At 44.1% G+C, this 27,174-nt stretch overlaps 1 protein-coding gene across 1 annotated transcript in view; it reads right to left on the bottom strand.

Moving 5' to 3' along the window:
- CRTAM (cytotoxic and regulatory T cell molecule) overlaps positions 1–25,472 on the bottom strand; it is a 32,022-nt gene extending 6,550 nt beyond the window's left edge. The window contains exons 1-7 of the mRNA XM_075547842.1: positions 25,370–25,472; positions 17,657–17,869; positions 14,780–14,935; positions 13,039–13,182; positions 11,783–11,944; positions 3,774–3,854; positions 463–546 (exon numbers count right to left, since the gene is read on the bottom strand). Of these exons, the coding sequence (XP_075403957.1) occupies positions 463–546; positions 3,774–3,854; positions 11,783–11,944; positions 13,039–13,182; positions 14,780–14,935; positions 17,657–17,869; positions 25,370–25,472 (943 nt within the window). The remainder of the gene's footprint in view (positions 1–462; positions 547–3,773; positions 3,855–11,782; positions 11,945–13,038; positions 13,183–14,779; positions 14,936–17,656; positions 17,870–25,369) is intronic.
- Positions 25,473–27,174: the final 1,702 nt, after the last annotated feature.

Here is a 27,174-nt window from a genome sequence, read left to right as displayed (position 1 = left end):
ATGGCTACAAGGAAATGACCTGGAATTTCCATTCTTCACAATGTTATCCATAGTATCTTATGATCCATTGTCAAGTGCCTTTCCATAGACAGAGAAACACAAATAAAGATCTTTCTGGTATTCTTGCTTTCAGCCGAGATCCCTCTAGTGTGAGCACTGATAAGATTCCTTATTCCACATCCTCTTTGAAATCTGGCTCAACTCTGATAGTTCCCTGTCTACGTACTGCTTACATTTTCTTCAGCAAAATGTTCCCTGCATGGAAGGTGTCAGAAATGGGCGATAGAAAAAGAAACTGAAGTTTCATCACTTCATGCAAGAGATAATAAGTGTGTGGACCAGGGAGGTGGATAAAATAAAGAACAAACTACCGGAAAGAGAAGACTCAAAAGGCGGTTGGGCTTCCCAATTAAGAGGTTCGGATATCGAGTGTTAATTCTAAATGCAGTGGGTAGTACCTACCAGTGGCCAAGTCAGTACTTTGAGTGAATTGTTCTTCCTCTTTCCTGTCAATCTCTGATGTCCTGGAATCTTCTATGCCTGTGACTGAAGTGAGAGAAAGCAAGCACCATGTATTAGTATGCATGTATCATAGATATGTGTGACTATACATCCATGCACATAGGGGGATTTTATAGAAAAATTCACAGAAAAATTCCATTATCTTTTAATTCCAGATTTCCAAGAAACGTTTTTTTTTCCCATAAAACTTTTGAGGCCCCTGTGTTTACCAGAGAGGTCGAGAAAGATGCACACTATGGGACAAGGACGTGACAGCCTGCTTCCGTCATGGCGACAGTGTGAGAGGCCCGGCGGCGTGGTTTCACTGGCCTAGAGGGCCGTTGGAAGTTGGATGTGACTTGGTGTCAATGGGTTTGATTTTTGGTTTGTTGTTAGGAGGTGCCATCAAGTCAGTTTGGGCTCATGGGGGCTCATGGACAAGAGAATGAAACACGCCTGGCCCCGGGGGCTCTATCTGAGCATATTCCCGCAGCCGCTGTCTGAGTCAATGTCCGCGAGCGCGCTTTCCCAAGTGTTCTGTTTGTTCTTCTCCAGGGACGAGAGCCGCCTGACAACAGGTTAAGAGTCAGTGGGTCCAAGGCGCACTCTGGCTGTATTTCTTTCGAGACACATGTGTTTGTTCTGACAGTTGATGGAATATTCCAGCTTCTTCACCAGTACCGTCATGCGAAGGCACTGGTTCTCCTTTGGCCGTCCTTCTTTCTTTATTGCTCAGCTTTTGCTCGCGTACGAGATTGAAAATACCACAGCTTGGCCAGGCACTCCTGGACTTTCAAAGTGACGTTTTTGCTTTTTGGCACTTTAAAGAAGCTTGTGCAGCAGATTTGCCCAGTCCAGTGATTTAGACTTCCTCATCGCTGCCTTTACGGCACGGACGGCACATCCAAGCCAAAGGGAGCCTTGGAGAGCACCGTGAGGTTCTTCTTTAACCACGATGTTGCTTATTAAAATGAAATGGTATGGCTCTTTGTGTCCTTTATGTACAGTGGTGCTTCAAGCCGTCTCCACTCCCATCCAGCAAGGTTGCTGTGCAGTAATAGATCACCATCCCTCTCTTCTCGGGCCGCTCTGGGTGGACCTGACTCTCCAACCCTTACCTTAGCTACCAAGGATGGCAGTCATTTCTACCCCCCAGGAATTCTCTCTCTCTCTCTCTCTCTCTCTCTCTCTCTCTCTCTCTCTCTCTCTCTCTCTCTCTCTCTGCCTTCTCAAAACATCTTGCGAGGTGAAATAAAGCAATCCATCATAAGGAACAAAACCAGGTTATTTTTGAAATAAAATTTTAGGAAACATATTTGCCAATGGGAAGATTCACTTTGCCTTTTTTGAAGATCAGCATTCGTCAGACATGTGCTTGGTGCGAGGCCTTGCCTTGAAGGCTTGGCATATGCTATTTTTCACCATCGTTCTGAGAAAGCAGAGTGTTGGGACTGTGGGCAAATTGCCTAAAATCTAACATCAGTAGCAGAACCAATATGAACTCAGTTTTCTTTTACTCTAATCCCAGAGTCTACAATGTAAGCCCTTATATTCAAAGCACCCTATAGTTTTCGGAATCAGGCCGGTTAGGCACACGGCCTTTTAGGATGCTTGACGAAACCACTGCACAGCAAGGAGCAGTCTACCAGGCTCTGTGGATAGAGAACTTGGGTCTGAAATGCACAAAGCAGTGATTTGTATCTTAAAAAATAGGCTCAGTTGCCAATCAAAATATGCTTGCCCCCCCTTAGCATGGGAGGCACTATGAAGTCTCGCAAGATAAAATAAATGATCAAAATAAAGGGGTTCTTTTTCTAATTTTGCTGCTAACCTTCCCTATTTTCAGGGGCTTTCCGCCCGTTTCTTTCTTTTGTGGTCTCCTGTTCTCCGGGACGCTGCACAGCGCCACTATGTGGCCCTCAAGGGGAATTCAATCTGCCTCCTTAAACAAAAACAAACCCAAACACCCTGAAAATTGATATTAACAGTAATACAACTCTAGAAATTGAAAACAGGAAGATTTTTAGAAACCATATTTTTTTCAAATCTTATGATACATATGAAAAATCAGAGCAGAAAATTGAGCTGTTTAGTGGAGGTGTAAACCAATTTAAAGACAACTAGATTCTAAACACATTTTAAAAAATGGATTGTACAAGCAAGTGATATCTTTGTTCCACTTCATAACATTTTCAATTTCTATTGCCATTCCAACAACTGTATGGTACATATTTTATTTATCAGTGTTTAAACACCTTCCAGCATTTACTCCTAAGTATTATTCAGGATACCAAAATTCTTAAATGCGATATGTTATTCAGAGATATGAACATGATAATGATATGAAACTATTTATTCCTCCAAGTGAAATTACTATAGAGGGACTCGATGGAACACATTGAAGATGTAGGAATTTATGCCTTTCTGGATGATGCTGTCTGGCTCAGAGAACCTAACAAATTCATTCACTCATTTATTTATCCACTCTGTAAATTCTGAGCCCTAACTATTGCTAGATATCGTGCTAGGGAAAATACAAAGATAATTAAGTATATGATCATTGCTCCCCAACTCTCTGGATTCTCAATTCTCCTGCATTCATAGTTCATTCCTATCACCAAAATAATCTGAATGTCAACCATGTCACTGAATAGTACATGCAAAAGCTGTGTGTTGTCAAATGTTTTGTTTTTATGAACACACACACACGAACTACAATAAGAAAGAAACAAAAGTATCCGGTTCTTGACAACCATATAATGAATGCGTCTTCAAAGTGATTTTATTATTCAAGGACAAAGCACACCAAATCTCCAGGTACTGCTCTTTTGCTAGGTATGCTGTATTCGGACCCTTTCTAGATGGCAAGGCAAACACACCCATCTCCCCACCAAGGAGCTTAACCCTGTCCTTTACTACAGTGGAAGGTCAAATGTTACCATCCGAAAAGCATTTTTCTGATGGGCACACTTGACTTTATATAAATTCTAGTGAACATATTTATATATTATTATGCTATATGTTTACACATATTTTCCTTAAGAAGCAAAATAGCCCTGACCATACAAAGCATCAGATTTTACACTGAAGCCTCTTCTGTGCAGGGGCACTCCCGATGCACTATTTCAGAGCACTGTAAATTTCGAGCCAGTTAGTGGGGTCCTCTAGAATCTTTCATAACATGAAAATTACTCTTAAAAATGAGATTTGGAAAAGTGACCCTCCCAAGGAGGCATGCTCTTAGAACAAGTGCCAAGGATGTTGGCTCTTACCAGTACGGGTGGGCTGCTGAGGGCTTTGATCTGGTGGCGCATTCTCTCCCTGAGCACCCGGAGCACTCTCTTGGTCAGTAACTAGGGAAGAAGGAAAGCAAAATTCTGCAACCGTGGAGCGAAATTTTAGCCACATTGTGCTCAGTCAAACAGATTGGAGAACGTCGTTACCTGCAGAAACCTCGGAGCTCTGTGTTCTGCAGCCCTTGCTCAGATTTTTGAGGCTGCATCCTGCTGATTGTCCATCTGCTAACCTGACTAGCTTAAAAGTATGCCGTGCTGGACCTCGGAGTAGTGCTGTGTTTGGCAGGAGGTAAAGAGTATTCAGGGTCCATCTTTATAGATATATATTTGTCTGTTCATCCATCTATCTATCCATCTATCCACTTGTTTATCCATTTTCCAAGTCACACATCAGCTTCTCTATTTATTAATTGGAGTTCATTGGTGGTGCTAATGACTAATCCTAATCCGAACCCTAAACCTATGCCTAAGCCTAACCCTAACCCTAAGCTGGCTGCTAACTGAAAGGTTGGAGGTTTGCATCCACCCAGAGGTGCCTCAAGAGAAAGTCCTCTTGAATCCCAATCTAAGAACAAGTAGTTCTTATGAAATGGTTCCACTCAGCTCCGGGAGAGTGATATATCTGATCGGAGCACATGGGAGCAGATGAAAGGGGAGGAGGAGAGAGTGGAGTACATCCTGGCCCACCAGGACTTGAGGATGATGTTCCCAATTAGAGCAGCCGGTCTACAGAGAGGACCACATGGCAGGCCCCACTATGAGACATGACATCCCTCACTGACCCATAGCCCCACAAGGGACAACACCGGAGACACAGTGTGGGAATTGCACCTGATCTGATCCTGCCACGCCGAGGTAAAACACTAAGGGGGTACAACAGAACGGCAAGGGAACGGAGCAGCGAGGTCCCCAGGAAATGTAGAAGGTAGACTTTGGGGTCAGGGCTTGGCGCCCCAACACACTGGACTGGAAAACACTCCTAAAGGCCAACAAAGAGTACTTGAACTAACTACAAACTTTTCTTTCTTTTTTCTTCTTCTTGTCATTGGTTTGTTGTTTTGTTGAATATTCTTGCTTGGTTTTTTTCTGTCTTGTTTGTGTGCATGTTATTATCTCTGCAGGTCTGTCTAAATAAGACAAGCTGGATGAACAATCTGGAGGAGAAAACAATGGAAGTGATAGTTCCAGGGGGACATGGGAGAGGGGGAGGTGGGGGCAAAGGTAGTGGTGTTAACAAACCCAGGGACAAGGGAACAACAAGTGATCCAAATCGGTGGTGAGGAGGGTATAGGAGGCCTGGTAGGGTGTGATCAACGGTGTTGTAACCAAGAGGGATTACTGAAACCCAAATGAAGACTGAGCATGATAATGGTACAAGAGAAAGTAAAAGGAAATAGAGGAAAGAGCTGGGAGGCAAAGGGCATTTATAGAGGTCTAAATAAAGGCATGTACATATGCAAGTATATTTATATATGAGGATGGGGAAATCAATCTATGTGCATATATTTATAGGTTTAGTATTAAGGTAGCAGATGGATATTGGGCCTCCACTGAAGCACTCCCTCAATGCAAGAATATTTTCTTCTTTTAAATTGGCATCCTATGATGCTCACCTTCCCGACACAGCCGCTGAAGACAAAGCAGGTGAATAAGCAAATGTGGTGAAGGAAGTTGATGGTGCCTGGCTATCAAAAGATACAGCATCTGGGGTCTTAAAGGCTTGAAGGTAAACAAGCGGTCATGTAGCTCAGAAGCAACAAAGCCTACATGGAAGAAGCACACCAGCCTGTGTGATCCTGAGGTGTTGAAGGGATCAGTTAGCAGGCATCAAAGAACAAAAAATCATATCATTGTGTGCTCACCTCCATGATACGATCGCTGAAGACAAATGGGTGCATTAGCAAATGTGGCAAAGAAAGCTGATGGTGCCTGGCATCAAAAGATATAACATCTGGGGTCTTAAAGGCTGGAAGATAAACAAGAGGCCATCTAGCTCAGAAGCAAGAAAGCCCACATGGAAGAAGCACACCAGCTGGTGTGATCATGAAGCGTGGAAGGGATCAGGTATCAGGCATCATCAGAACAAAAAATCTTATCATAGTGAATGAGGGGGGGAGTGTGGAGTGAAAACCCATTTGTAGGCCACTGGACATCCCCTTAAAGAAGGGTCTTGGGGAGGAGACGAGCCAGTCAGAGTGCTATATAGCAACAATGAAACATACAACTTTCCTCTAGTTCCTAAATGCTTCCCCACCCCCTATCATGACACCAATTGTACCTTACAAATCTGGCTAGACCAGAGGATGTACACTGGTACAGATAATAATTGAAAACACAGGGGATCCAGGGCGTATGATCCCTTCAGGACCAGTGGTGTGAGTGGCGATAATGGAAGGGCAGAAGGAGAGTGGGTTGGAAAGGGGAAACCGATTACCAGGATGGGATGTACATGTAACCTCCTCCCTGGGGGATGGACAACAGAAAAGTGGGTGAAGGGAGACATCAGACAGTGTAAGATATGACAAAATAATAACTTATAAATTATCAAGGGTTTATGAGGGAGGGGGGAGCAGAGAGGGCCAGGAAAAATATGAGGAGCTGATGTCAGGGGCTTAGGTGGAGAGCAAATCTTTTGAGAATGATGAGGGCAATGAATGTACAAATGTGATTAACACAATTGATGTATGTATGGATTGTGATAAGAGTTTTATGAGCCCCTAATAAAATGATTAAAAACAAAAAAAATGGTTCCACTCAATTCTTGCCCTCATGAAGGGATCATTGAAGATATGAATGCTGTAGCAAAGTGTGGTGTAGAAACCAGATTGTACCAGGCTATTCATAAGAATAGTGTCTGGGGTCTTAAGGGCTTCTCTTCAAACAAGCCGCTTTCAAATAAGGGAGGCTTCAACTCAGTTCACATGGAAGAAGCACACCAGCCTGTGTGACCAAAGACTGCAAACAATAAAAATCCAAATCTGAAGGAGGAAATGGTATCAGCAATTAAATTCGGAACATCCAGTTTGCCAAAGGCTATGGATGACAGTGGAAGCTGAAAGTCCATTTGTAGGGTCCTCCATGAATTCCGCTGCCAACAAGTTCCTTTTGACCCTCGTCCAGCGACGTGGGTAGCCATGCTTTCAGACAGAGAGCCTTGTAAAGTTGATTCTAGCAGATGCAGTTAGGTTAAAATGCAGCACTCTATCATATGATCTCCCGTTGATCCTATTTTTCATATGTTTCCATTTTAAATGTTTTTCTCCTTTTTTGATCGAAGATTTTCTGTTTAGTCTTGTCATTGTGTGTGTGTGTGTGTGTGTGTGCTTTTCTGTGTACGAAACCCAGAGTAGGTGAATCGATAGCGATGGTAACTGCATGGATCAGTACCTAGGGGCATGGCCGGGGAGGTGGGGGCGACAGCAGTGGGTGTGAGGAGAAAGTGTTCTGAAATCGATGGTGGCGATGATTGCACAACTCTTCTCAAGATGATCGAACGATTACACTTTATGATACATGTGAATTATATGCCAACGTAATTATTTTACACAAGAAACTCTTGGTTATCTGCTTCCAAATCATCGTCTTTGACAACTCCATGGGCTTAGCTGTATTTGCAGAATGCGGATCCAGGCTTGGCTAGCAGGTGAAAATGAGCTCTGTGAGCACAGAGCTCTGACGAGACGAACGGCTTAGGAGCGAAAAGAGGGGAAGCTTAAACCGACGTCAGAAGCAAGGATTGAAAGCACCTCCCAAGAAGAGCACACTGTGGATACATATCACACAAATACGATGAAGTTTTCCACCAATGACTAAGATTTTCAGAACAAGGACTACTATGCTGATCTAGCTGACAATACATGTATGGTCCAGACTAGTGTGCGTGTGAGCTTATATAAATGTACATTTAAACTAGAGCGTGTCTTTGAGTTATCCTTTTAGATCACAAACTGTTAAGTAAATGCCCTTAGATTGAATGCTGCTTTTATTGGATGGATATTAGTGAGCTAGGACTTTATTCCTGGTCTATCAGAATATGGTGGGCCTGTGTTAGCCAATACAGTAGCCAGTGGTCATGCCTTAATTATTTAAAGTTGCATTTCAAGTGCTCAATCATAAACGTAGAACTTTAGAAATCCACTACCATGTGCTTGACAGATGCCAGTATTTAAGAGTTCTTGATGGACCTGGTGATGATATTACTATGAATGTGCTTCTCGTATTGAGTTATGTCGACACTTGACAGATACGCATAGCTCACTGACCATTACTTCCCAAAGGACCAGTGCTTGATGTTGCAAAACCATGCCTGGGTAAAGATCCATCTGAAGTGTATCAGAGTGCGAGGCCTGCACGAACACGACTTCAGAGTCCATGTCACAACTAACCGTTCAGAAACCACTCCTTGTCAGGCTTGGTGCAATATGAAAGAAGAAAATCTACCTGAAAAGTCTATCTCAATACTCTTCCCTGCCAACTATGTATTTGTGTGTGACTGAATGTTAAAACTGTATTTCCCAGGCAGGTACATATGTAAATATATTTATATATGATGATGGGGAAATAGATCTAAGAGCATATATTTATAGGTTTAGTATTAAGGTAGCAGATGGACATTGGGCCTCTATTCAAGTACTCCCTCAGTGCAAGAACACTTTGTTCTATTAAACTGGCATTTCATGATGCTCACCTTCCCGACACAGTCGCTGAAGACAAATGGGTGCATAAGCAAATGTGATGAAGAAAGCTATGGTGTTTGGCTATCAAAAGATATAGCATCTGGGGTCTTAAAGGCTTGAAGGTAAACAATTGGCCATCTAGCTGAGAAGCAACAAAGCCCACATGGAAGAAGCACATCAGCCTGTGTGATCACGAGGTGTCAAAGGGATCAGGTACCAGGCATTAAAGAACAAAACATCATATCATTGTGAATGAGGGGGAGTGCAGATTGGGGACCCAAAGCCCATCTGTAGGCAAATGGACATCCCCTTACAGAAGGGCTGCGGGGAGGAGATGAGCCAGTCAGCGGGCAGAGTAGCAACAATGAAACATACAACTTTCCTCTAGTTCTTAAACACTTCCTTCACCCCACTATCATGATCCCGATTCTACCTTACAAATCTGGCTAGACCCGAGGATGTACACTGGTGGAGATAGGAACTGGAAACACAGGGAATCCAGGGTGGATGATCCCTTTAGGACCAGTGGTGTGAATGGCGATATCGGGAGGGCAGAGGGAAGGTAGGGTATAAAGGGGAACCGATTACAAGGATCTATAAATAACCTCCTCCCTGGGGGACAGACAACAGAAAAGTGGGTGAAGGGAAATGTTGGACAGTGTAAAATATGACAAAATAATAATAATTTATAACTTATCAAGGGCTCAGGAGGGAGGGAGGATGGGGAGGGAGAGGATACCAAGGGCTCAAGTAAAAAGCAAATGTTTTGAGAATGACGAGGACAGCAAATGTACAAATGTGCTTAACACAATGGATGTTGTATGGATTGTGATAAGAGTTGTATGAGCTCCCAATAACACGATTCTTAAAAAACCCAAGAAACAAACTGCATTTCCAACAGAGCAACACTTTATAGATGACTCGACCATGGGTGCTAGATAATCTATAGTTAGGTCATAAATAAAATGTAGTTTTGATATATTATTATCATCAGACACATTTTATAGTTATGATTTTGAGTCATATCTAGCAATCGGTGTAAAGGTGGAGAAATTGCAATTTTTTCACTTCGTCGTATTTTTAAAATAGATATTAACAATTACTGAAAAGTTTAAAAAATAATTTCCACCATGCTGTTGGTTCTCTTTATTTTGGGGATCTGAATATATTTGGAAAACATTTGATATAGGAAGTTGTATTTTGCCTTTGCTAATCCTCTCAAGTTCCTCAAACGCCCACTTCCACAGTTGGGGTGAAATGAGTCATAAAGAGACAAAGAGGGTTAGTTGTGTAAGATGACACTCCAGTCCCGGGGTGTGGCCCCGTAAGTCTTCTCCGCAGTTTGCTCAGTAATTACTGTTGGCTTAATGAGAAGGTGGCTGTGGAAAGCATGTGGCAGTAAGAGGCGTGGGTTAACCTCAGCAATACCTCCCACAGGGCAGCATGTTACTTTTCCAGCACTGACGTGGAAGTAAACAACCTCACCCTTAACGCCGGCCTTTGCTTTCCATTGCTTTCGTTTAATAAAGGAGCATTCTGAGCAAATGCACCACCACGTAACAGCTTCCTCCTGTACTAATGCGAGTGATTCCTTGCACTTCGGGGATTGTTTTTAAGACCAAGAAGAATGAATAATTATGAAACAAAGACTCACCTTTAACTCACTGCCGTAGAGCTGATTCTGGCTCGTAGTGACCCTAGAGGACAGGCCAGAACTACTCCTCTGGGTTTCAGAGACTCTAACTATTTAGGGGAGTAGAAAGCCTGTCTTTCTCCTGCAGAACAACTGACGGTTTGGAACTGCTGACCTTGCAGCTAGCAGCCCGATGTCTAACCACTATGGCACCAGGGCTCCTATAAACAGTGAAGTTACAACTGATTACAGAGTGCTAATACATGACCTTGCTTACTGAAACTGAAAAGGACTCGAAGCATTTGCTAATGAAAATCAAAGGCTACAGCCTTCAGTATGAATTACAATTCAAAGTAAAGAAAACCCAAATCCCCACAATTAGATCAATAGACAACATCACGATAAACCTGGAAAAGATCGAAGTATTGCATTGGGCAAATCTGCTACATGAGACCTTGTTAAAGAGGAAAGATGTCACTTCAAAGACCCCTTGAAAGAGCAAGAGTGTCGACGTACCTGCCTCAGGCCATGCCATTTTCATGTGCCTTTGATGCATGTGAAAGTTGGACAATGAATAAGGATGGCCAAAAAGCACTGATGTGTTTGAATTATGGTGCTGGCAAAGAACATCGAAAGTACCATGGGCTGCCAGAAGAACCCCGAATCTCTTAGATGGACAGCCAGAATGTTCCTTCTAAGCCCTGATAGTGACACCTTTGGCTCATGTACTTTACTTAGACTTGTTATCAGGCGAGACCGCTCCCTGGAAAAGCACACCCGGCCAGGTAAAGGAGAGGGCAGTGAGAAAGCGGAAAGCCCTCAGTGGGCTGGACTGGCACAGTGGCTGCAACAATGGGCTCAAAGCTAACAACTGTGAGCACAGTGCCGGACTGCGCAGGGTTTCCTTCTGCTGCCCATTGGGTCACTACAAGTGGGAATCACTTCAATAACATCAAACAACAACAACACATGACGCATGCTGCTTTTTTACAGGAGACCCCTCTGTTCCCAGTGTTTCATAGGGTTTGCCATGGTTCTTATTGAGCTTCTAGAGGAGGCATTAGAGAACAGAGATTCTGAAAATAGAGGGAAGTTCTATTCACGTTGTAGATTTCATATTTTAAATGCGGATCTGATCAGAACGTTCAATGGTTAGAGCGAATCTTCAGGACAGCCAAAGAAAACACACCTTATACAACGAAATTGAATCGTTACCACGAAAAGCAACCAGGTCTTGATGGACGTGCATGAATGTGTCTATTAATAGGAATTGATGTGGACAAGCCAAGATTTATTTCAATTAGTGTTTTTTCCTTTGGGATCAAGTACAAAGATACAGTATGCTTTATCTCATCTCTCCGAATATATGCCTACAATAACACTATTTAAGTTCAAGTTGTGCTAGATTTTGTTTTCAGAAAACCAGCCTGCTACTGTTTACCCAGGGTGCTCTGCTGGCCCTCCTGAACGACCCAGGTTTTAAATGTCGGAACAGCTGCAATAACCCTGTGACCCAGGTGGAGAGATTTCCATCATTACGGCAATTTGCTGTTAAGGAGAGCTTGGCTGCTCATAATCTAACTCTGAAGGGCTTTGCCCATTCAAGTTAATTTGGTTGATAGCGTAATATTCAGGTAAATTATAAATGATTAAAGACGATCATTTGCTCTTCTTACCCAAATCTTCAAACTGGAAGGTTGTAATCAGTTTTCTCTCTGGCAGGCCTTTGTGGTGGATAGCGCAGGCTGCCGTTGAGTTTTCGCCGTACGTACGCACGACGAGAGTGCTGGTCGTGTTGTATTTCTTCCCATCGGTTTCCAGTGTGTGGTGCGTTTCACCTGTGTGGAGATTTAAAGCGTGTGGGAGGTTGACTCTAACACTGCGGGATGGGAGCGGTCCCTCAGACACCAGTGGCTTGGTTTTGTGGCAAGCACATCCGACTTCCAACAGCAGCAGCAAGTCTCCCTTTACAGGTTTGCCTGGGTCGCCAACGCAAGCAGGAGAACCACAGGGGACAGGTTTCTCTAAACCTGTCGCTACCAGCCACCAAACCTGCTGCCACCGAGTCAATTCTGGCTCACAGTGACCCGAGAATACAGACCAGAACTTCCCAGAGGGTTTCTAAGGTCGTAATCTTATGGAAGCAGGGTAGTCATGGGGTAGCTAGTGGGTTAGTGAGCAGCCCCACACACCTAACCACTTCGACACCAGCGGGTCTTTCATACACTTCGCGTGTGAAGAAGGATAACCTGATGGGTCTTTTTTTAGTTCAATGACCTTAGAGGTTATTCATCTGTATCAATATAGGCAAATGAACAGAGCATTTGAAGCAAAATCGACTTTCCTCCATTTGGCCCTCAGTTTTCAGAACTTGAAAGGGTCTCTTCCAGTTGTAAGACTCAGCGATTATGCAGCTATTGAACGGAATGTCTGCTGAGATGTAAATAAAGCCTAAACAGACCCTAGACCACCCAATTGATGAGCTGTCCTGTCAAAAGGCTTCACATTGAGATTCTTTGTTCTAATGATGTTTTATCTGTAGTAATTGGGAGTATGACACAGAACTACACACCTAAAGGCAATCTTGGCTCTCCCAATGACATTGAATGTATTGCCCACTTTGCTAAAAATTTACTACGTTCAAAACTAATAGCTAGATTATATCTCTTATTTTAGGAAAAATTTTCAACTTTCAAGAAGGCATCATCACTTAAAAACTCTACTTTGTTTTAAACAAAGGCTGTTTTAAATCATTTTTTGTTATTAGCCTTTTGCAAGTAAGCCATCCCATTGGTTACAATGGTCATTTGTCTGGGTGAGAATAGGACTATTGTCCGCTGGCACATCTGCCACCAGAGGGCGCCAGAACATCGAGCACTCCCGGGGAAATTTAAGGAGGCTGCAAATAGAGAGAGGTCTGGAGACCGCTTACCGTAAAACTCTATGCCATTGCCCAGTTGCCAGGTTATCTCTGGAGGGGGCCTACTTCTTACGGCGTAGCATTTAAGCACAACACGTCGTTCTTCATTTTGATCTCGGATAGCTGAAGCTTCCAGGATTGCCTTGAGAGGAGGTGCTAGAAGAAAGTGGATTTCCCTGCATTTACGAGCTGCACTGACTACGCATCTCAGCAAAGCACCGCGCCTAGTGATCTTCATGGATCATCCTAAGGAAGAATCTATTTCAGGGACCTAGTTTACACCTGATCTTTTCTGGAATGCACTCATGTTAAAGGGTTTTTATGTGCTTTCAGAGCTCCTTTGGCTGACTTTAGAACGCTTGTTGCTCTGTGGTTAGTCCCTGAAACGTCTGAAACCAGCGCCACCTCTGTCGCCAGGAGTTGCAGGACTTAGGGGCTGCCTGTAACTTTGGTGTGTCTCCATTTCCTTGACTATGACAAGAAAGAGTGGTGGCAAAACCCCAGGGCTCCTCTAGCGTTACACCCTTATGAGACCGCCCACCTGTGGCTCATCCGAATGTAAGGTGAACTGCCCTGTCCTCTGAACGGCAATGTTGCAATACCAAGGGCTGGCCGGTCCTTTTCCTTTCCCTCATCTTGGGAAACCTATCTATTTAATGAGGCTTCCTTCTTTCCCATCTGACTTCACACTTGAACCTGAACTGTACTCTTTCACATTTATTTACTCAGTCATTCTACAGGCACTTATTAATTCTAGCTAAGCACTAGATGTGTTAGTCTGGCAACATAAAAATGGGAAATTTATGGTCATTCAAGGGGTTAATTGTCTAATGGTGGACTCAGCCTTCCCACAGTTCATTAGCAGATAAAGTGCTGAGCGTGGGATGGCCAGTCAGGATGGTGGCGCCCAACCCCACCAGCTCACAAATTCCGAAGGAGGCCATGTCGTAGCTCCATTTCCCCAGAGCTCTTGCTTATGACTGACACTATACTGTGATTCCTCCACCGAGAGACGCCAGAGGGATTCATTGGTGTGCCATGTAGGCTTGTGTTGTTTAGATGATAATGGAAAACAATGATCTGCATTGTGCACTGGCGCACATGCAGACAAACAAAAACCAGGACATAAATAAAGATGGCGAAGCTTATACCGGATACAACCGACTCACAGACTGGAGTAAGCCCCAGACTATCATGAGACTGCCACTTCCTACCCACGCAACTACACTCCCAACAGAAAATAGGACTGTTGCCGGGCAGAGAATGTGAGCAGATTTCAGGCGCCTGACATCGGAAAAAAAAAAAAAAAAGTATGTATCTACTCCCTTGTCATGGGCTTTTGCTTCACTTCCATTCATGTTTTGATTTGCTTGTGGCTGAGGTGGAGCCCAGAGAACCTTACATCCCCAGAGTATAGAATGTTGCCTGGCACAGAGCTGCAGCTTTTCCGTGTTTCTCTCTCTTTTCAGCTGGTTTTTGAAATTTAGTTGGTACTCAAGCAAAATTTCCAGGCTCTGTTGATGATTTGTCCCAAACATGCCACTCAGAATATCCTTTTTTGCTGCCTTTTCACAAACGAGGGAGGGTAAGGGTGGGGGTGGGGTGGGGGTGGGGGCGGGGGGGGGGTGGGGGCTAGGAAATGCTTTGCTATTGGCAGCATTAAAAACATGAAAACGTGAAGCTCACAGAATGAGACCCCATGTGCATGATCAGACCGTTCCTTTGCTGGGGTCCCTTGCTTCCCGACACATACCTAGCACGGCCACGTTCACCGCTTTTGTTCTCACGGAGTCGGGGCCGTAATGCAGGCACGTGTACACGCCCTCGTCGTGCAGAGTTACGTTAGGCACGCCGATGCTGAGCTGATGGGTGGAATGGTGTAGAAGTTGGTATTTGGAATTTTTTAAAGCTGCACGAGAGGGAGGAGAGTGGTTAGGAGGAATACAGACTCTCAATGAACTTGTTATTTAGCAGAATAGCCTGTCACACTTTCAAGAAATGAATGTCAAGTCTGTGATTGAGCTGCCTTCAAAATTCTAGTTTTCACAACTGGATGCCTCTCAATCGTTTGACGTCAGTTTAAGAAATGATATGTTTTAATACTGGGCTCTGTGAAATAAATAGGTTTTGGTGGGTTTTGTTTACTTGCTTGTTTGTTATTTGTGTTTGTAAATATGACCACTCTGCTCATGCAGGCTTCAGGTCAGCGGGTGTGGGGGGGTTAAAAATATGTCAATATATAAATTGTACATGTTTCTATTATAAAAATATTCCAGTATAATTCTTGTGAGGCCATCTTGTCACAAAGAGTGTGGACACCGAAAGAAGAATGGGCTGACGTTCCTTACTCCACATGGGCAGGTAGTAGTTTTCATTTCAGAAGGTTCATCATGATTCGAAGTTCTCAAGGAACAGGACTTACTCCTAGAGGTGTAGCCTGTGACAAACACGAAAGCCTTGGGAAACTCCAGCCAATTGTGTGTGTTTCTATTGGTTGTGTGGGATTTCCATCTCAGGCCAAAGATCAGTTAGCCAATGAGAGGCTTTATTTTAGATTTGTATGGTTACAATTTAGATATGAGCAAGTCTAAAATATTTACCCTTGGAATGGCTGACTGAGTAAGGCAAGTTGTTTCCTATCTGGGACAACGATTGTGAGGCCGGCGACCCTGGAAGATATGGGAGCTAGAATTCAGGCTTTCCAAGTTGTCACTCTGAACGCTTGCACTGGCAGCCCTTTTCTGCGGGGAACAGCTCTGTGCACTGAAGGCCATCAGCAGCACCCCTGGCCTCTACGTGCCAGATGTCAGTTAGACCAACCCCAATCTCTCGTGTTATAGCCCAAAGTCCTTTGGGGGACACAGTGCCCCGCCTTGAGAATCACTGAGCTTCTCCAAGGCACTTGGTTACAGCAATAGGAGAATGGGGAGAGGGAAAAAGAGGAGCTGATACCAAGGGCTCAAGTAGAAAGAAATTGTTTTGGAAATGTTGATGGCAACATATGTACAAGAGTGATTAATACTACTGAATGATGGATTGTTATAAGATTTGTAAGAGTCCCCGAATATAATGAATAATAATAAAAAATAAATAAATAAATAAATAAATAGACCCAGTGGATCAACAGGCCCAGGGACTGGGAGAAAAGTCAAAAGAAGAAGAAGAGGAGAGAAACCCAATGTGATCTGTCAAGCTTCACTCAAATCACGATACAAAGTGAAAACACAGAGTCCAAAGGAAAGCCTGGCAGCCATGGAAAACCTATGGAGTAGCCCTGCTCTGTTTCCGGAGCCACACCCTCGAGAACAGCGTGGTGCTGTCACAGCATGTCTCTCGGTGCTCTTTGCATCGTGAATAATAACGCCCTTGTGGGTCCTGAGATCCCGGAAAGGAAGAGTGACCGAACTTTTGAAACGTAAAATAAAACTGAACAGAAAGAAAAAGAAACGTGAGAATGACAAGCTTCTTCCTGTTTAACACCACCCAAAACACCCCAAAACAAAACAACAAAGCTTTATGAAATAGGGGTATCTCTACTGAAAAATGATCCCCCTCAAAAGTTTTGTTCTTATTATAAAAAATCATCATAAAGACAAATATTTTAAAAACCCACAAACAAAATTCCAACTGCTATTGAATCCATTCTTACTGTCAGCACCTCTCTAGGGAAGTGTAGCACCGCCACTTGGGGCTTCTGAGATTGTAAATGTTTCTGGGAGCAGATAACCTTGGCTGTGCTGGTGGGTTTGACTGCTGACCTTGCACTTAGCCTTGCAGTGCCGCCCACCCGCACGATGGCACCAGAGCGCCATTACTATCAGTTTATTGTAGTGCACTCTAGTATTGAACACTAGGTGGTTGAGTTGAACACAATCTCCTTGGTGATCTTACATGTCACATATCAATAGGTAATGTTTTCAACGGCTATAACTGTTTTTAGAGGCCTGCTTCCTAAAGAAGGTGAAAGTTGCTGTTTGGGGACCTTTCCCAAGGACTTGGGGCTCGGGAACACCACGGGAGGTCGAAACTGGTGGCGCTGAGTACCATGCTGCTGCGGTGAGAGGGATACATTTCGGTTTTCAGGAGTTCCTTTCTGTCCCGGGCACCCAGGCTTCATCTCACACGTGGTTGTGAAGGAAGAATGACCAGACTTGTGCCCAGGTCAATCTTCATTGTCCAGCGACCTCGACTGTATGCCAAGACCAACAGGAGGAGAAGGATTGGGGGGGGGGGGGGCTTTGTGGTGAGACTTTGGGACACTCAGATGGGAGACGAGCATCTGGCTCCAGATGTTGGGGGATCGATGGTGTCAGCCTGCTTCCTGGTGGCCAATGTGCTCTCAGCCATGTCAAGGTCACGGACACAGAGTGAACTTGAGACATGGAAAGGCTCTCTGTCATTTGAGCCCCTTTGAAAACCCTTCTGGTGGGGTTTCCATTTCAGACTTCCTGTCAGGAAAAGCCACCAGGTGTAAAGTCACAGGCTTCCGAGTGTGATTCATGTGTAACAGGAGGTGGGCTGAGACCACCCGCTGGGGTGACTCACCCCGGTTTCCTTTCCTACCACCCAGTGTGTTTGGGAAACCGCTCAGATTAAGGTCTGGTGGTGACTTCATTTTCCTTTCACTTACCAGGCTGGTCATTAAAAAAAATGGTAAACCCTGAGGGGGCCAGCCACTGGAGGGAGGAGCTGGTCGCCGGAGAAACCACACACTTCAGCGTGAGAGTCTGGCCTTCCGTCACGGTGACCGTGCCACTGAGGGTCTGGTTGCTGCTGGTGTGGTCGATGACGAAGGTGCTGGGGTGGGTGGTGAGGGGGTTGGTGGAGTTGGTCAGAAAGGCCTCTGCAGAGGAAGAGAATGGAGGGGGTCAGGCTGGCGATACCAGATGGCTTCAGCATGGAAGCTGGGACTGACTCATTCCTTCACTCTAGGTCATTGACGTCCCAGTCCTTATAGAAATCAAAACATAAGTAAATACAAAACAAATGAGGAACATGGAGGAGTGTGACTCACAGCACATGGATAAGGGGACATTTGAAGTATGTCTGAAGAAGAAGTGGAGTTGTCATGAGGAGAAAGGGAAACATTTACCAACATCTATTGGACACTTTCTCCCGGGTGGAGAAAATGGTGAACACACTGGATTTCTAACTAAAAGCTTGGCTGTCCCAGTTTACCAAGAGGTACCTCGGAAGAACTTTCGACAATCCTAGGAAGCGCAGTTCCACTTGGACAGAGAAGGGGCCACTAGGACTCGGATCGACTTCATACCAAGTAGTTAGAAAAAATTGCTTAGAATTTACTGTCATAAATGCCAAGAACTCTGTCAGGACAAATGATCTATATTTAATTTAATTTTCAGTGTAATCCCCTAAAGGGAGAGTTAATTCTACAGTGAAAGAATCAGACTCAGAATCACACAAGCTATGGATCTGGGAGTTGTACCAGGTCTGCAGACTTCAAGTCTGTGTTCATGTGGCTACATGGGCTTGTCTAAGCCATGACCCCCCAGAAAACCCTGTCTGACTGGCCTTCACTTAAGACATGGCTGACTTGTATCTGTAAGTATTAGTGCTCTGGCTCTGAGGAAGCGTTTTTCATGTGTGGCGTTTCCGTGCATTACGTAGCTGCTCTTCTCTGGGAGTCTTTCAACTCCACCTGCCAAGAGGTTGAGAGAGAGATTTTACACGAGGGGAAAGATGTACCCCAATGGCTTCCAGTCCACTATTCCATAGAAGCACTTCCTCTGGCAAATGGGAGACTCGAACTTCTCTGACTCCTACCCCCAGAGAGTGATACATGCTTGGTTCTCAGCACTTGCAATTTTAGTCCCCACTAACGGGAGGATTGGTTAAAAAATGAACTGCCTTTTCTGACGATTTTGTGCATTTACTGTTGTTTATAATATTTTTCAAATGTGAAATTAATTTTTGTTTTCTGATGACAAGAAAATTCTTTTCAATGAACGTACAGCACTTTTGGAAGCATTAGACTGTGGACACACATTCTGGATAGGCAAGACAATAAATTCTACTTCATCACTTTATACCTTAAAAAAGAAAAGAAACAAGCAGCGGTTCATTTTCTGGTGATGAATTTCAAGGGTTAGGAGAAGCGCTCTGGGAATTAATCGGGTTTTGCTTGTTCCTTTCCTAAGTCGCCCTTGTCACGTTGGCCTCTGCCAGTAATAGCCCAGGCTCTCATGCTGACTTCCACGGAGACCCCGTTCACCTGGAAGCAAACTCCTGTCATAAGCTAGTAGCATGAAGACAACAAACCCAAATCGAACCCACAGCCATCAAGTCAATTCTGACTCGCAGTGACCTGATAAAGGTTTTCTGAAATGATAAACAAATCTTCATGGGAGCAGACAGCTTCATCTTTTTCCTGTGAAGCAGATGGCAGGTTTGAACTGCTAACCTTGTCGTTGACAGCCCCGTGTCTAACACACAGCACCACTAGGATCGTTTTAATGAACAATAAAGAATCAATTTTTTTTAAATCGTGTTTTGAAAAAAGCATTGGGCAGAAGGCCAGAATTCTGTGTCATTCTGGCCATTTCAGAACCCGGTTTCCTATAAAATTCACTCATACTTGAGTAATAAGGAAATTATTATTAGAGATGCCTTAGACAGGGGGATTTCTCCTAAGGGATTTTCATTGATAATAAAGATTTGAGAGGTCATGTAATCCCTATTCCTATATCCGCGTGTTATCAATATTAGAGAAACAGTTATTTGCAGCCCTCACACATTAAAATACCCGGGGAACTTTCAAGCATTCAGATGTCGACATATGATGGTCAGGCATTTGTTAATTTGATGGTGCCTGTGTGGAAGGAGGGGTGGAGCCCAACCTACCAATTATGTCACAGCAATTATGTCACGGCTGGATGAGGTTGCCTTGGGAATGTGGCCTTTCAGTAATCGAGTCACAGAACTTCTCTCTCTTCTCCCTCTTCACCTTCCTGCTTGCCTGGATCCCACATCCAGTGTTAGGTTAGCAGGCAGTCTGCTGACTCTGGAAACTGCGGCACTCTGCTATCTTCCCGTGGCCCTTGGAGCCCCACGACTGTACCCACTAGCCTGTGTCCTCCCAGCTTCCCAGGTCATCTTCCTGCCTGTCCACTGCAGCTCTGTGAGTTCAAGGAGGACTCTGGCTAGCATTGGGCCCATGGACTTGAATTACACTGGGTTGGGTCACTATTTTATATAAGATTATTTCTTGATATAAAGTCCTTTCTTATACACATATGTGTCATCATTTTTGCTTCTTGAGAAAACTCAGTTTAACACACCAAGCTTCACCTATAACTAATCAAATCATAGTCCTTGGGATAAGACTTAAGCAGCAGTTCTGAGCCCCATGTCCAAGTGTTCAAAGCATTTGGTTCTCTTAAAAAACAGTGACCCAATCCCATCTACTAAGTGGACACCTACCCCTCCCCCAAGAAGAATTTATTTCAAAGGACAGCATTGAATCTGCAGCTCCAGGAGAAAGACATATCTGATCAAAGCACATGGGAGCAGATGAAGGGGGAGGAGGAGAGAGTGGAGCACATCCTGGCCCACCAGGCCGTGAGAACAATGTTCCCAATTAGAGCAATCAGTCGACAGAGAGGACCACACGGCCAGCCCCACTAGGAGACATGGCGCCCCTCACTGACCCATAGCCCTACAGGGGACAACACCGGAGACACAGTGTGGAAATTGCACCCGTTCTGATCCCACCACACTGAGGCAAAACACTAAAGGGGTGCAACAGAATATTCAGTGAATGCTGAAGGTGGACTTTGGGGGCAGGACGTGTTGCCCCAACAGAGTGGACTGGAAAACATCCCGAAAGGCCAACAAACAATCCTTGAACTAACCACAAGCTTTTCTTTCTTGTTGGGTTTTGTTTTGGTTATTTTGGTCATTGGTTGGTTGTTGTTGTTTTGTTGTATATTGTTGCTTGGTTGTGCTCTGTCTTGTTTTTGTGCACGTTACTATCTCCGCAGGTCTGTCTAAATAAGATAGGCTGGATGAACAATCTGAAGGAGAAAACAATGGGACCAACAGTTCTGGGGGACATGGGAGACGGGGAGGTGGGGGGAAAGGTAGTGGTGTTAACAAACCCAGGGGCAAGGGAACAACAAATGACCCAAATTGGTGGTGAGGAGGGTGTGGGAGGCCTGGTAGGGCATGATCAATGGTAATGTCACGAAGAGGAATTGCTGAAACCCTGGTGGGGACTGAGCATGATAGTGGGACAGGAGGAAAGTCAAAGGAAATATAGGAAAGAGCTGGGAGGCAAAAGGCACTTATTGAAGTCTAGATAAAGACATGTACATATGTAAATATATTTATATATTAGGATGGGGAAATAGATCTATGTGCATATATTTATAGGTTTAGGATTAAGGTAGCAGAATGACATTGGGTCTCCACTCAAGTACTCCCTCAATTCAAGAATAATTTGTTCTATTAAATTGGCATTCTATGATGTTCACCTTCCCGACACCACCGCTGAAGACAAAGCAGGTGAATAAGCAAATGTGGCGAAGAAAGCTGATGGTGCCCAGCAATCAAAAGACAGAGCGTCTGGAATCTTAAAGGCTTGAAGGTAAACAAGTGGCCATCTAGCCCAGAAGCAACAAAGCCCACATGGAAGAAGCACACCAGCTGGTATAATCACTAGGTATCAAAGGGATCAGGTATCAGGCATCATCAGAACAAAAAATCTTACCATAGTGAATGAAGGGGGCAGTGTAGAGTGAAGACCCAAAGCCCATTTGTAGGCCACTGGAGATCCCCTTACAGAAGGGCCTCAGGGAGGAGATGAGTCAGTCAGGGTGCAATATAGCAACGATGAAACATACAACTTTCCTCTAGTTCCTAAATGCTACCTGCCCCCCCCACCCCCGCCGCCACTATCATGATCCCAATTCTACCTTGCAAGTCTGGCTAGACCAGAGGATGTACACTGTTACAGATAGGAACTGGAAACACAGATAATGCAGGACGGAATGTATGGATGTGCTTTATACAATTGATGTATGTATATGTATGGATTGTGATAAGAGTTGTATGAGTCCCTAATAAAATGTAAAAAAAGGAAAGAGGAGGGAAAAAAAAGAAAATGATCAGGGCAAAGAATGTACAGATGTGCTTTATACAATTGATGTATGTATATGTATGGACTGTGATAAGAGCTGTATGAGCTCCTAATAAAATGTTTAAAAAAAAAAAAGAAGAAAAAAAATGCAGGGCGGATGATCCCTTCAGGACCAGTGGTGTGAGTGGCCATACTGGGAGGGTAGAGGGAGCATGGGTTGGAAAGGGGGAACTGATTACAAGGATCTACATGTGACCCCCTCCCTGGGGGATGGACAACAGAAAAGTGGGTGAAGGAAGACGTCGGACAGTGTAAGATATGACAAAATAATAATTTATAAATATATAAAGGGTTCATGAGGGAGGGGGAGCAGGGAGGGAGGGGGAAATGAGGAGCTGATGCCAGGGCTTAAGTGGAGAGCAAATGTTTTGAGAATGATGAGGACAATGAATGTACAAATGTGCTTTACACAATTGATGTACGTATGGACTGTGACAAGAGCTGTATGAGCCCCCAATAAAATAAAACAAAAAAAACCCAGTTGCAGTGTGGTGAACAGTTAGCATTCTAGACCCCGAAGGATGCTCTTTATGGCCGTCACTCTGTTTTCTAAAAGAATCAGGTGGTCAAGCGGATCAAGAAGATAAGAATATGCCTCGTGTTCAAAGCCTTCCAGAGAAAGCCTGGCCATCATCCAACTGTATGCAATGCCTATACTCTACCTGGACTAGAGCATCTTCTCAGCAGGGTCCTCCTACAGCAAGCAAGTGATGAGAAGAGCCTGATCTTAAAGTAGTCCACACTCTAAAACAGGGTTGGGGTGGGTATGGAATCAAGAAGGAGTCAAATTTGTACCTCTACTGTTTTTTGATATTTGATGTTTCGGTCCTTTGAAGATATACTGCCTTTCCCGTATGATGATAAAATAATTAAACTTCAGTTCCATCATTGTTTCTTTATCCCTTCCTCCCCTCCAGCACCTATCGATAATGTCGCTCGTCAACTAGAACTCTCTGAGACCGGTGATTCAAATGTTATCTAAGCTGGCCAGAGTATAAGGGAGACTCGCCAGCCTCAATCTACACCCTGTCGCCCCCTTTTCCCCACTATGTCCCATGGTTCACTTTCGAGTTGTAATATTTCAGTGGGCGCTTTTTAGAGAGTGTGTGGTCACCTGGTGTCCCTCATCCTGTCAATATTTCTCAATTTGGAATCAACATTCGGACTTCACATTCTCCCCAAATCAGTCTTATTTGGATGAAGGATTGAAGATCTCCAAAAACACTTTGGTTGCTGATTCGTATACTTGCTCCCCACACTGACCCTGTTGCGGCGTCTAGCATGTGTGTCTATCCCTACATGGTGCCACCGTTAAAACACACACTGCAACCAAATTGCCTGGTTTGATCCCGGCTCCTACTCTACTACAAGGGTGAATTGGGGTAATTTGTATTTGTTGATTTTCCTTTACCATACAACATGAAAAATAACAGTACTGGTTCCATAGACTCATTGTAATAATTGAATAGCACATAAAGTACATCGAGTAGTAAGTACTGCAATGAACTAACAATGAAGTGCTTCACTGTTTGAAGAGCTGAACTGGTTTTTGCTTCAAAAAGATGTATACTTCTTCCCCAATATTATAGAACTGTTTATAATTTAGCCTTCTTAGGTACTACTAGGCATTAATAGAAGAAGCTATTACAACTTGTAAAACTTGTCATTGGAACAACTCCAGAGAACAGGAATGTTGAAGATTGATTTGAACTTCAAGTGCCAATGGTTAAGTTAATACTATACTCAATTTATGGCTCACTGTCATTGTTTAGTGGAGAAACAAAGAGATGTTGTAGAACTCATGTGATGAATGATGAAATTCCCCTCCATCAACATCAAAGTCAATCAGCACCATCTAGCCCACAAAAACAGTGCTCCACTTCCTACTTTGGTGAGTAGCAAATGGGATCTCAAAAGCTTCTGAGCATCCATGTAAGGTACCACTAATGATCTCTCCCTGTCTGGAACAAACAGGAGGGAAGAAAAGTAAAACAAACAAATAGGAAATAATTTGTCCAAATGCCTAGTGGTTCACTGGCTCATCAGCCCCCAGAATGCTGGGACCAGAAGAACCCGATGGAGCCTGGCTACCCCTGCGGATGACCCTGAAGAGGAGCATGTTGGAAGGGCCCGCACAGAGAGGGAAAGACCTGGGAAACGGAGCTCCAAATCAGTGCTGCTCAACCTTCCTCAGGCCGTGGCCCTTTCACGCAGTTCCTCATGTTGTGGTGATGCCCCAACCATACAATTATCCTCGCTGCTACGTCATCACTGTCATTTTGCTACTGTGATGCATCTGGCGACCCCTGTGAAAGGGTCGTTCAACCCCCAAAGGGGTTGTGACCCACAGCTTGAGAACGGCTGCTCCAAATAATGAAAAAGACCAGGCTCCCTGGTTTGATAGGGACTGAGACTCTGGCCTCAAATGCAGCCCCACTCTTTCAACTTCCTGTCTGTGGTTACCAGTTTCCTTTATCGTTATGTCCTATCCCTGCTGATCGTTCAAGTTTAATCCCTGGGTAAATGCTATCCTTCTATCATGTGTGCTTGGGGGGACTGCAACCAGTGCTGTAACATGTATGTCTTGCTAATTGAAAAATAAATGCGCTCTATAAACTTTCACCAAAATGAAAAAGAAAATTGTTTTAAACTCTTCAATTCCCTCTTCATGAGTTGTTTTAACTACATACATGTATATCAATGTCCCTTTGAAAACATGCTGTTCAACAGAGAAACCTACTCTTGCCATCAAATTTGGTCCACCTGCTTTGAGACCTCACATACCTCTGCCTTACTTACTTCCATCAGTGTGCATGGATGGACATGTTCCTTTCTAAAGTCAAACTCTCCACTTTGGCATCGAACTCTATGTTGTTTCCTCTAGAATATCCCTCTTGTGTTATCCAATCTCACCTCTGTATCATAATGTTTCTTACTGCTCTGGCTATGCCATCCGCCTAAGCATAGCATACTACTTTGTGATATACAAATTTCAAAAACAAAAACACATGTTGTAGGTGACCAGGCTCGCCTGTGATTTAGCAGCCTTGGAGTCAGAATATCCTCTACTGGCTTTCCCACACAAACACCCACTTTCCCTGGAGATTCTCATTTCTGTCACTAGTGCTGACTCTGTGTCAGGATCCTCACCCTGATGGCTTTTCCCCAATGGCAGAAGGTGCCTACCTGCATAGTGGTTACCCAGCCGCCGGAGGCTCCCCTGCCCCTGGAGAGCACGGTACTCCTGGAGGTTATTCGGGGGCTCTGGGGTTAGGGGCCTATCCTGCATTTCTAATAGACACTTTCCAGGGTGAGCTTCAAACGTAATGGTCCGATGCAGTTCTCATGAGGGACTAGAAAGCCGGCAATGGAGAGGTATTTTTTGATTCCCTATTGTTAATAGCAACACTGAGATGCAAGAGAGGAGTTACTTAAGGAGATCGATACCTTGAAAAGAAGAATGGCCCCAAGTGAGAAACCACAGACCCATTTTGCTGAAGTTTTGCATCAGCTGTGTTTTAAAACTGTTGACTGGGTCTAGGCTATGGCAAAGGGTGGAAGAAGAGGATAACAATGGTCAATTTTGAAGAGGTATCCAAGCTAAATGCTCCCATGCTGTTGTTGTCATTGTCAAATGATCATTATTGCTATTATGTTTGGTCAGAGGAAAGGGGTGGGGACATGACATCTTTATGGCTCAACACGTCCTCCCTGTTTAGGCTCTGAATCAGGACTGGATTAACTAACAAGGTAAACACGGGCTGGCTGATATTTATTTACTAATCTGCCGTGAACATTTTCACATGGGTTTCTCTACATCTCTGATGCAAAACTGGTGCTTCATCCCTGTCACGGTTACCCAGTTGAGCAGAAGCTGTTGGGAGAGGGACAGACGTCAGCCACATCCACAAGCATAATCTTTGATATGCTGACAAAAGATCAGCTTGTTCATATCATTACATTCATCCAAGTAAACTTGGGCTTACCTTGCTTATTGGGAAATTTCACACGGTTCTAGACACTTCCATGTCCTCATTCACCCTCAGCTTTTCTGTACAGTCCTGGAACCTGTGCTTCCTTTCCACGGTTCTCCCTAGTCCTCCCTGCCTGGTCTCAGCACTCACACCAGCAAATCACTCGGCAGCGAATGAATGCGGTGCTTCTCCCCTGAGCTCACCCCTTCCCACTGGAGGCCATATTTACTGTGTGCCTGATTGACATCTGGATGTAGTCATTATCTCTGAGCCTGAATTCATTCATCTGCACTTGGCCACGTGCTATGAGACCTTCAGCTGAGCCCAGGGCTCTATACAGAAATGGGTCCTGTGACCCTCCCCAGGAACTCCACCATCACTCCATGGCATGTGTCCCATCAGTGGAATGGCTTCATGCCCATGTGGCAGACCCTCACGCAAAGGGCATACAGCAGCCACGGCCACCGACCGAGCCACCAACAGACTTACAAAACCCAACGCAGATGTTAAGTTCTTTGCCTTGCCCAGGATCTGGGGCATTACAGTCTACATCTATACTTCGATAGAGCAACTATTCAGAAACCTAACAGATTCAGTCATGGCAAATGTTAAGTAAACCTACAAGACTGAAGACAGGGAAACAGATGCCAATTTTTAAATAATGACAAGTACCAAGGTAAAAGGGAATACATTTTGTAGATACAGAATTTCCAAATATACAGGGTGACAAGACAATATTAAGATACAATGAACTGTATTAAACTTGGAAATATGAAAAAAAATATTGTAGCATAACAGAAAAAATAAGCCTTTTTACCAAAACAAAAAAGAAAATCATATTTAGTCAACACTAAAACAGCAAGAAATGATAAGAAAATCTATAAACAAATTGAACTCAACACAGAAAAATACATCATAAAAGAAATTGTCAACACACACAAACACAAACATGGCCCAGAAAAATGGCAGGAGTAAATTCATAACTATTAATATACTTAATATAATGAATTAAATGCA

Source organism: Tenrec ecaudatus, chromosome 4 (genome assembly GCF_050624435.1).
Source record: "Tenrec ecaudatus isolate mTenEca1 chromosome 4, mTenEca1.hap1, whole genome shotgun sequence".
Taxonomy (NCBI): domain Eukaryota; kingdom Metazoa; phylum Chordata; class Mammalia; order Afrosoricida; family Tenrecidae; genus Tenrec; species Tenrec ecaudatus.
This window is presented reverse-complemented; position numbering and strand designations above follow the sequence as displayed.